This window comes from Jaculus jaculus, chromosome 2, assembly GCF_020740685.1.
Source record: "Jaculus jaculus isolate mJacJac1 chromosome 2, mJacJac1.mat.Y.cur, whole genome shotgun sequence".
NCBI classification, from domain to species: Eukaryota; Metazoa; Chordata; class Mammalia; order Rodentia; family Dipodidae; genus Jaculus; species Jaculus jaculus.
The window spans coordinates 78,491,093-78,503,077 of NC_059103.1; the positions used below are offsets into that span (position 1 = coordinate 78,491,093).

The 11,985-nt window shown below is 36.0% G+C and overlaps 1 protein-coding gene across 5 annotated transcripts in view; it reads left to right on the plus strand.

Moving 5' to 3' along the window:
* Positions 1-11,738, plus strand: part of Ccser1 (coiled-coil serine rich protein 1) — a 1,182,362-nt gene extending 1,170,624 nt beyond the window's left edge. For 3 of the 5 annotated variants that reach the window (XM_045143121.1, XM_045143122.1, XM_045143123.1), the window contains one exon: positions 11,076-11,738. In XM_045143121.1, the coding sequence (XP_044999056.1) occupies positions 11,076-11,555 (480 nt within the window). In that variant the 3' untranslated portion in view covers positions 11,556-11,738. The remainder of the gene's footprint in view (positions 1-11,075) is intronic. The other 2 variants (XM_045143125.1, XM_045143127.1) reach the window with 1 other exon arrangement.
* Positions 11,739-11,985: the final 247 nt, after the last annotated feature.

Sequence of the window (11,985 nt, forward strand, 5' to 3'; positions counted from 1 at the left end):
TTCCTTTCATACATGAATTTCTCTCTCTACTTCTCTCTCTCCCTCCCTCTCTCTCTCTCCCACACACACATACATATTACTTTTAAAGGCAACTTTTTATTGTTGCAGAATTTTCACCTACTCAGAGAACATTTTCTCTAGCTTGGAAAAGAAGTCATGCATGTTCCTGGTTTCTTATGGAAACCTGGGACATGTTTTCACTTTTCACTTAGAGAGATGGAGCTGCTGTCATCATTTTCCCAGTGGGGCCATGCCTTGTCCTGCCTTGTTAACTTTCACCTTACTTATTCCGTGTCTGCCCTCTAACTCTTACTGAGACCTGAATGTCCACCAAGAGAATTTAGTACCTCCTAAAATTTTCAGGAGTAAGGTCGAGCTGAACAAGCAATTTCACTATAGATAATTTCTCCATTCTGTCACACTTAGTAATTTGTGTAATCTGAAAGAAACAGATCTTGACTGCTAGCACCTTTGAATGTTTCTTTTGGGTTATTACTTGAACTTATTACCAGGATTCCTGCTTGCAAAAGCAGTAACTACTTCTGTATATAATCTCTTCACAGTAGAGTGTTTCCCAGACCTTTATAAAACTCTTCCTTATCACTGAAAACAGATTCCACAGCTAAGGTTGTGAAGAGATGCAGCTGTCATGCCAGAACCATCTACAGTGATATGTCATAACTACTGCAGAAATTCTGTTCCTCAGTGCAGGCAGAAAAAGGGCAATTTGCTATTTTTTAATAAATATGACAAGTCTACCCTCATCTTAAATGGCAGTGACTGAGAACAAAGTTCATTTTAGAAGTGCATGTTTACATTGGCCAGCAAGTGATGTGGTGAAAAACATCAAAGGAGCCATTGCTTTTAAGTTTTATAACACATCATGTTACGCTATTCCCTGTTTGTGGAGGAAACTGGTTTTTATGGTCTTTGTTAGCGCATTGAGTGAAGTGTTGGCTAACTAATCTCATTGGAACACAAATGATTCCTTAGAAAGTGTTAGATTTCATGTTCCGTACTTATATGTATCTTCCTTGTTGACCAAGAATCATGTTTATAAACTCTCCTAGCATATTGATGGGTTTAATCGCATAATCTTTAAAATACATAGTAATTGCAACAGCTTAGAGGATTAGAGGAGTGCCTTAGTAGGCATTACGAGTTTGAGAATAAGAAAATTTATAAAGTTATACAGGGTGAAATTTGTACTACTTGTAACTGTACATCATTAAAAGCAAGCATAAAAGTTTATGTATGGGGTTTTCTTTTAAATGTTGTGCATCTATTGCTCGATCTATGTAAGGCAGTATACCTTAGGTTGGCACTAGAGCACAGGTGGCACTGCCTAGAGCTGTGTGCGGTCGTGGGGTTGCATGAGCTACAGCTGATGCTTGCAGATGTGGGACCGTGTGCAGACAATCCTGCAGGGAGAGTCAGTAGAGCCAGGGCTGAGAACTCTTGACTTAAAGGTGATTTTGGAGTCCAAATTTGTCAGCTGTAATTTGCATTCTGTTACCACCTATCTGGGATCCTCAGTTTTCAGTTTCTCATCATTAAAACAAGTACAATAGCACCCTATATGAAAAGCTGTGACAAATGAAACAACACATCTTGACACATCGAAAATATGTATTAAATCTTAAATATGTAAGTAAAAAATAAGATAAAATGATACATTTTTCTAAGATTTTATGCTTAGAATCCATAAACACTTCAGGTATTAAAATACTTAGTATGGGGCTGGAGAGATGGCTTAGCAGTTAAGCGCTTGCCTGTGAAGCCTAAAGACCCCAGTTCGAGGCTTGATTCTTCAGGTCCCATGTTAGCCAGATGCACAAGGGGGTGCATGCATCTGGAGTTTGTGTGCAGTGGCTGGAGGCCCTAGAGTGCCTATTCTCTCTCTATTTGCCCCTTTTTCTCTCTCTCTCTCTGTCACTCTCAAATAAATAAAGATGAACAAAAAAAAAAAATTTAGTATTTTCCTCTCTAGCCTCAACCACTTCACCTTCAGGTCGCTAACAGAAGAACAGATCTTCGAAGCATCTATCACCAGCTTGTTACATTCTGTTGTGGAAGTCAATACTTGTGTTTTGTTTCATCAGAGATTCAAGACCTGCTTATAACTTTTTGAAGACACATAAAGTTTTTCAGTAACATATGTGTAGTTATTTTATTTTCCTTGCCATCATTTTCTTTCTAAAAAATATTTTATTTATTTAAGAGAGATTTTTTTGTGATTTCAAATGAATTTTTGGATTTTTTTTTATTTCTGTGAAGAACACCATAGGAATTTTGGTGGGGATTGTATTAAATATGTAATTGTTTTTGGTAAGATTGCCATTTTCACAATACTAATTCTTCCAATCCAAAAACAAGGGATGCCTTTCCATTTCCTAGTCTTCTGCAATTTCTTGCTTGAGTGTTTTAAAGTTTTCATTGAAGAGTTTCCTTCACTTCCTTGTTTAGGTTTATTCCAGGAAACCTTTTTATTTCTTTTTTTTTTTTTTGATGCAATTGTAAATGGGAATGATTCTCTGATTTCATCATCTGTGTGTTTATTGTTCACATTTAGGAAGGCTACTGATTTCTGTGTGTGTGGCTATAGGTATTTTTCAGCTCTAACAGTTTGCTGGTAGAGTCTTTAGGGTCCTTTATGTATAGAATCATGTCATCTGCAAATAATGATAACTTCATCTCTTCCTTTCCAATTTGTATTCCTTTTATGTTTATCTCTTGTCTTATTGCTATGGCTAAGGCTTCCAGTAGCATATTAAATAAAACTGAGGACAGTGGTTTTAGTGGAAAAGCTTCAAGTTTTTCTCCATTTAGTATTAGGTTTGCTGTAGGCTTGTCATAAATAGCCTTCATTATATTGAGATATGTTTCTTCTATTCCAAGTCTCTGTAGGACTTTTATCATGAAGGGATGTTGGATTTTGTCAAATGCTTTTTCTGCATCTAGTGAGATGATCATGTGATTTTTGTTCTTCAGTCCACTTATATGATGTCTTACATTTATCAATTTGCGTATGTTGAACCATCCCTGCATCTCTGGGATAAAGCCTACTTGGTCAGGATGAATGATCTTTCTGATATATTCTTTTATCCTGTTTGCCAATATTTTGTTGAGAATTTTTGCATCTATGTTCATGAGGGAGATTAATCTGTAGTTTTCTTTCTTTCTTTCTTTCTTTTTTTTTGTTCTATCTTTGCCTAGTTTTAGTATCAGGGTGATGCCGGCTTTGTAGAAGGAGTTTGGTAGGATTCCTTCTTTTTCTACTTTATGGAAAAGTTTAAGAAGCATTGGTGTTAGTTCTTCCATGAGAGTCTGCTAAAATACACTAGTGAATCCATCTGGGCCTGCACTCTTTTTATATGGGAAAATTTTGATAACTACTTGTGTTTTTTAATTATTTATTACTTTAATTTATTTATTTGAGAGCAACAGAAAGAAAGAGAAAGAGGGAGGGAGGGAAAGAGAGAGAGAGAAAGAGAGAGAGAGAGGGCATGCCAGGGCTTCCAGAGGCGTGTGCCCCTTTGTGCATCTGGCTAACATGGGTCCTGGGGAATTGAGCCTCGAACGCGGGTTCTTAGGCTTCACAGTCACGTGCTTAACTTCTAAGCCATCTTACCAGACTGACCTTGTGTTTTTTAATGTATTATAGAACTTATTCCTCTGTCAAATGAACAGCTCACAAGATTTTCTCTCTGATACTCAAATATCTGTTTCCTCTGCTGCATAGCTTCTCTAAATGTAGTGAATACCATTTGTTCAATTATGGCCTTATTTCCAAAGCAACTATTGTCCTATTCAGGAAATATTTGCCTATGCCTGTATTTTGAAGAGTTTTTCACACTTTTTCCTGTTACAGAGTTTTGGGTCTCACATTAAGGCTTTTGATCAGGAGCAGTTGACTTTTGTGCAGAGTGAGAAGAAGATCTAGTTTTCACTCTTTTGTATTTGGATATGCAGTTTTCCCAGTATTATTAGTTTAAGAGGCTGTCTCTTCTAAAATGTATATTTTTGGCATATTTGCCAAAAATTAAGTGGCTATAGCACCAGGTTTATATATTCCATTCTGTTTCTTTGATCTACATTTTTTAATTAGATAGAAGTTTTATATGGTCACATCATATGTTGGTACCATCATTTCTCTCCTCCTGCCCCCATTTCACTAAGAACCTTTCTTAGTAGGATTTCTGGCTTTCACCATGATTTTGTGGGTTTGAGATGTGTGAGCAGCAGTCAGTCACTGTGGGTAGTGCCTCTGGACATCTCCTTCCACTTTGTAGCTCTTACAATCTTTCTTACAATTATTCTGTGCTCTACAAAATTCCATGAGCTATAGTGAGTATGTTTTAAGTCTCCTTGAGAGATGTACTTTCAGCAGCTTCTGCATTTCCATTTGGTGCATTCTGAGTACCCTCAATGTCTATATCCCTCATCCTGGCACTGGTTGTCAGGCTTACAAGTGAAGCAGCATTCTTGCACATCTTGTCAATTCCTCTTGGGTTTCACCTATGCCCTGGATGATGTATGAGGGTTAGTTAATCTCCTCAGTTCTTGCTTCTTTCTCAAAAAGGGAAATAGATTCTCCAACAGAGAATGAGGTCAGCATAGGTTAAATTGAATAAATATTGTTAATTAAGATATTTTGATGAATATACCCTCTTATTTGGCCAAAGACTAGTGGGAGCTTCTCATTGGAGTCCATGATCTTGGTATCCATAGAATTATGACTTGGTTTCCACTTTCAGCTATGGATTCCTTTCCACTGAGTAGATCTCTTATCCAATCTGAGAGTCATTGGTTGCCCATTTAGGCAGGGTCCCACTATTGCACAATGTATGCATCTTGTCATGCTAGTTTCTTTCATATAGCAGTGTCCCCTCCTAGCACACAACATTGTTGGCCATTTTTCCCCAGAAGTTCATATAATGCTTTCCAGAAGTATATGGGTAGACCATCTGGAAACTGGCTTCATTTCAGATTCTAGACAGATCTGTAGATGTTCTGCATTGGCAGCATATGGTGTCTTCAGCAGTAGGGTCAATCCCTTTAACCTCAGGCAGGTAATCAAGTGCTTTGACAGAAGCCTTTCTTATTTTGGGGACCATGTAAATCTCTACAGCTCAGTGTAGGTTATAACTGATTTCTGGTATAGGATCTTATAGGCCAGAGCCAAATGTTTTAGGGTTAGGCTTCATCCCACCCCCACCCTCCCTTTACCCTTCTCCCAAACACTTGCATGCCTATTATCTGTCCCTTGAGTTGTCCTTCAGGTATGCCTACAACTCAAGTTGTTCCAGATTGGGAATCACAGATGAGGGACAACATGTGACATTGTCTTCTGTGCTTGTGTGAGTTTGTTTAGTATAATCTGTTCTAAATCCATCCATTTTCCTACAAATGCCATTATATCAGTTTTTCTTACTGCATAGTAGAATTCCATTGTGTATATGTGCTACATATTCATCAGTAGTGTTTTTGCTACTATGGTTCTGGAACATAACTTAAAATCAGGTATAATGATAGTGCCAATATTGTTTTTTTTTTTTTTTTACACAGGATTCTTTTCACTACCTGGGCTCTTCTGTATCGTCATGTGAATATTAAGATCCAAAAGTCATGAGAGGATTTTCCCTCTTCTAGTGTCTTCAGTTTCTCTCTTGAGTGTCTTGATGTTTTCATTGTAGAGATATTTCACTTTGTTAGATTTATTTTAAGGTATTTCTTTAAAAGAATTATAAATGGAATTGTTTTCTCAGTTCCCCTCAGTGTGTTCATTGTTGGCATATAAGAAGCTTGATTTTGATGTGTGTTGCATGTTTTTGTCTGTTCTAAGAGTTTTCTGGTGGTGTCTTTAGGTTCTCATGCATAGAATCATATCATCTGCAAATAAGGATATTTTAACTCCCTACTTCGACTGTTTCCTTTCATATAATTTTTCTATGATTCTCTTACTACTCTAAGATTTCTAAAATTACATTGAACAAGAGTGGAGAAAGTGGTCACACTTGTCTTTGGTGGCCATACATTGAATTTTGAGTTTTTCCCAATTTAGAGTAACATTAGCTGCACATTTTCTATATACAGACTTTTATGTTGTGATATTCCTTTCATTCTTACTGAATCTTCAGGGATTTAATCATGGATGGCTATTGGATTTTTTCAAAAGCATTGTCATCATCAATTGAGGTGTCATGTAATTCCTTTCTTTGAGTGTATTAACGAAATTAATAACATTTATTGATTTGCATATGTTGAACCTTTTCTCCATCTCTGGAATAAAGCCAAATTGATCATGATGAATAAACTCTTCATGTGGCCCTACAAACAGTTTGCAAACATTTTGTTGAGAATTTTTGCACCTGTGTTCATTACAGAGATTAGTTTACTGTGTGTGTGTGTGTGTGTGTGTGTGTGTTGTGTAGGTAGGTGATCATGCCTAGGCACACCTGTGGGGGACTTCATCTTCTGCCTCATTTGAGGAAAGGTCTCACACTGTTTGCCACTGTCTTTGGCATGCTAGTCCAACCATGAGCTACAAGGGATTCCTTTGCCTCCATTTCTCTGCATAGTCACGTTGGGTTTATAAACATTCATCCTACTGCACCAGCTTTCTACGTGTTTTTGCTAACCAAACCTAGATACACATGTCTCAATGGTTAGCACTGATTTAAAGCTGGGTGATTTTTATTCAAGCTTCACTCAAGTTGCTTTTGGTAGATTCTGTTTAAATTATTTATCTCAATTTAATATTGATAAATCATATGCATCTAGAAAATGACCCATTTCTTTCAGATTTTATAATTTAGTGAAATTTAATTTTTAATGTATATTTTGATGATTTTCTGACTTTCACTGGTATTAGTTGTAATATTTCCCTTTTTATCTGTTTTTATTAACTCAAGTCTCTCTTTCCTTTGTCAATCTTCTTTGGTTTCAAAGAACCAACTCTGTTTCATTAGCAATTTATAAATTTTCCATTTGTATTTCATTATTCTTCTCCTTATCTTAATTATTTCAATTTGCTTTGGAATTTTCTTCGTCCTTATTTCTACAAGATTCCAATGAACACATTTAAGTTATTTATTTGGGATATTTTTCTTAGTGCATACAGTTATAACTGTAAACTTCCATTTCATTTATACATTAATAACTTAGGGTGTGTTTTGTATTTGATTTTATTTATTTCTTGATTTCTTCAATACCCTATTCATGTTGTCTAATCTTCATAACTGTGTATGCTTTCATGTTTCTCTTGATGTTCATTTCCAGCTTGGCTTTGTTGTGAACAGGTGGGATATAAGAAATTACTTCAATATTCCTGCATTTATCAACACTTGAATTATATACTATTATATGATATACTTTTATCTTTCAAAAGAAACTTTAAGGCTAGTCAGATGGCTCAGCAGTTAAGGTGTTTGCCTACAAAGCTGAATGACCTGGGTTCAGTTTCCCAGTAACCCACATAAGCCAGATGTAAAAGTGACACATGCATCTGGAGTTTGTTTTCAGGGGCTAGAAGCCTTAGCTTGCCAATTCTCTCTCTCTCTCTCTCTCTCTCTCTCTCTCTCTCTCTCTCTCTCTCTCTCTCTCCCTCTCTCATCTCATCTTTCTCCCCTTGCAAATAAATAATAAAATATTTATAAAAGAAATCTCCAGCCAGGTATGGTGGTTCATGCCTTTATTCCTAGCACTTGGGGTGCAGAGGTAGAAGGACTGCTGTGTGTTTGAGGTTATCCTGAGAGTACATAGTGAATTGCAAGTCATACTGGACTAGAGAGAGACTATATCACAAAATATAATACTTATATTTAAAGAAAGTTCAATGGGGCTGGAGAGATGGCTTAATGTCTGGATTCCATTTACAGTGGCTATAGGCCTTGGCATGGCCATTCTCTCTCTCCCTCTCTCACCCTTTGTCTCTAATAAATAAATAAATATAAACAAATCAGAAAAAATGTTTAAAAATAAATAAATAAAAAAGTTAAATGGCTTCTGAGAAGAATATGTATTCTCCAGGTTTTGGATAGAATGTTGTATAGACATCTCTGAGGTTGACTTTGCCACTATTATATTGCTGGGGTCAATCTGTGTTTTCATACCCAGTTGTGGATTTTTTTAATTAAAGTGTACTTATATCTGGCATATATATATATATATATATCTGTGTGTATACACATACATACATATAGTACTTATGTGTGTGTGTGTGTGTGTGTGTGTGTAATCATCTGAATGGATTATTTCCTTAATTCATATAAAGCAACCATCTTTATCTCTTCTGACTAGTTGAATTTTGTCATATTAGAACAGTAGCATCCACATGTTTCCTACTTTAATTATTTGGAATTAATTTTTCTAGGCCTATGATTTTTAGATTTGGTAGTTTAATAAAAGTTCCATTCATTATGAAAATATTACATGCACATATTTGTAATATATTGTGTGTAATATATAGTGTGTGAGTATGGTATGTACTATGCAGTGTGTGTGATATATGAATATGTGTGCTTTCATACAGTGCCTCATGTGCTCTCCTGTGTTGGAATGCACTTGATATCAGTGTGTTAAGTGCAGTGTAAGGTGTTCCACCCCATTGCATTTCTACCCACTCTGGATTCTCTTACTTATCTTGGAACTATTTTTTATTTTATTTTATTTTATTTTATTTTATTTTATTTTATTTTATTTTATTTCCTAACTCAAAAGAGTTTTGAGTATCTGCTCCCCTACAAGACTGAGAGTACAGATATGCATGGGCATGTCCATATGTTTATGTGGGTGACAGGGCTCAAACTCAGGCAGTTCCTCAAACCTTGCCAGCCTTTCATACTTGTACAGGAAGTGATTTTAGCTGCTGAGCCATCTTTCTAGCCCCTAATTTTACTTTACTATTAACTTATTTTTTCCCATATTTGAATGTGACAATTCCTGTGTCTTGTCTCTAGTCTCTAATATTGTTTCCATTACTTATTCTATTCTATTGGTGAGTGTTTTGCTAGTTTTTGTTGTTGTTATTTGTTTGTTTTATTTATTGGATCAAGACACACACAGAGAAAGAGAGAGAGAGAGGGAGAGAGAGCTCCAGGATCTCCAGCTACTGCAAACAAACTCATGTGCCACCTTGTGCATCTGGCTTAACATGGGTCCTAGGGAATTGATCTTGGTCCTTTGGTTATGAAGGCAAGCAAGTTAACTCCTGAGCTATCTCTCGAGTCCCATAGTTTGGGTTTTATTTATAAATTACTTTTTTTTTAAATTTATTTATTTATTTATTTGAGAGCGACAGACACAGAGAAAAAGACAGGTAGAGGGAGAGAGAGAGAGAATGGTGCGCCAGGGTTTCCAGCCTCTGCAAACAAACTCCAGACGCGTGCGCCCCCTTGTGCATCTGGCTAACGTGGGACCTGGGGAACCGAGCCTCGAACCGGGGTCCTTAGGCTTCACAGGCAAGCGCTTAACCGCTAAGCCATCTCTCCAGCCCTACTTTGGTTTTATATCCAATATTTAAGCTTGGTTTTTCTTTAGTACTTCTATGTTTATTGATTTCCTTTTAAATATCATGTATTTACTTTCTTGTTTCTTTCAGCTGTATTTTGGAATTAATTTGCAATTTTACTTGTGTCTTGATTTCATTGAACATAATTATAATAATTCTTTTGAGTTTTCACCTGGTATTTCATGCAATTCATTCTCATGGGGACAATTATGACACTGTTAGTTTTAGAGAAGTTATATTGCTTGTTTTCTCATGTTACTTATGTTCTTCCATGGAGACTTACACATCTAATGTTAGGATTTTGGTTGAGTTTCTTTCTTTCTTCCCTTCCTTCCTTCCTTCCTTCCTTCCTTCCTTCCTTCCTTCCTTCCTTTCTTTCTTTCTTTCTTTCTTCCTTTCTTTCTTTCCTTTATCCTTATTGTTTCAAAAGGAATATTTACAGGGCTTGAGAGGATTTACAACGCTGTAGGGTTAAGGTATAGTTTTTAGTTTTTCTCTGATAGACTGAGAATTGTAGTAATAAGCTCAATCCTGAGTAAGCTTATAAAATCAGAATACTGTCTGAAAAAAAGTCATTACCAAACCATAGACCCACTATGAAAGTACAATAATAGTCAAAATCACCTTTAAGTGATTTGTGTCACTCCTTAAGCATCAATCTTTTCAGGTAATGCTGGCACACTGTTAATTTAGGCTAATATACTTGACACTATGGCCATGAGTAGAAAGATAAAACAAACATTCAATAACAAAAAGATCACAGGGTAAGACTAGTGATTTGTATTTCACTCAGATGGAAAAGTAGTTGAGGAAAGTATATACAGAGAAGGAAATAGTAAGGACAAATGAGAAGGAAGGGAAGAAGTTTGGGTTGAGATTGGCTGAAAAATAAAGATAAAGAAATACAAGCAAATATTTTTAATTCATTAGCTTCTTGTAGGTCAATACAAAGAAATGCCTCAATAATAGCTAGCCTTTAATCACTGGGTGAATAAATTAAAAGGGATAGTAGGGTTAAAATTTCTCCAGCCCATTATTTTTATGTATGCTTCATGTAAGAGCTAGAGGACAGCTTCAGATGTCATTCCTTAGGAACAATGTCCACCATTTTTAATAAAAGGTCTCTCACAGGTAAACAGCTGACCTTCTAGGCTAGAATGGATGATTAGCAGGCCCCAAGGATTTACTGACTCTACTTTTCCTTGTACATCACCACATCCAAAATTTTTATAAGGGTTACAGTGCTCAAACCCAGGTTCTGGTCCTGTCAAACAAATATCTTACTAAGCTATCTCCCAGCCTGCTTTCATACATTTAAATCCTACCATAAGATATGTTTTCCTACAATAAGATATATTTTCAGATAAAACTATAAAATTAAAATTTATCACAATAGGTCTGCAAATTTCAAATTTCTTTTTAGAATAAACTCTGGGAAAACTAATTTCAGTGGAGAATTCCATTGATTTTCTAATATCTGTTGAATAGTTAGAGCTATTGCCACAGTCTGACACCATTGTATGTATCCTTTTTGAGATATATTTTCCATTTTCTTTTACTTTAGGTTACTTACCGAAATCGAATTGTGAACCAAAGTCTCAGCATAAGGGACAGAAACTCAATGCATACTCCCACCGAGGACCGCTATAGATGCTCAGCAGCTGAACAGACAAGCCCCTACAACAAGACCTATCAACTCTCAAGTCTATGTTTAAGTAATTTCTTAAAAGACAAGGAATTTACAGAAGCTATCAAACACTCAAGGGGAACTTGTGAAATGCTCACTTCAGATGTGACACAAAACTTGCGGACTCTTGGCCAAAGTGCTCTGAAACCTGCAGCTAAGATGGAAGGACTCCCCATGTTTTCAGAGAAACCAAAGGACACAGCTGCTGTGCCCCGACAGCATTCAACCTTCACAGGCAGGTTTGGACAGCCACCCAGAGGACCCATTTCCTTGCACATGTACAGCAGAAAGAATGTTTTTCTCCATCACACTTTACACACCACTGAGCTCCAGACCCTGGGGCAGCAAGATGGGTGATCAGAGCTTCTATTCCTAAGTAGAATAAGTAAGCTTCATGGTTATCAAGTATATCTATTATTAAAATTGTCATGTACATTTGAAGAATTTATTTTTAGTCATAAACAAAGACTTGCAGGATTTTATTTTGTTTTTAAGAATGAGGGTTAGAGCATGTTAATTGCATTTGGCTGAATTACCTTGAAGATCGCATTCTCTCTCTCTCATATATATATATATATATATATATATATATATATATATAATATGCACATATATATGCAAATATATATGTACATATATAAATATATGTATAATACATGGGACCATCTTACTGGATTATATAGCTCATAAGTTATTTATCATTTATGTTTGTCACAGCTGATATGCATTGAAATTACAGAAGGTAATATCAAATAGCACTCTGTTTAGGTTGTCAGTGGTGTTACAG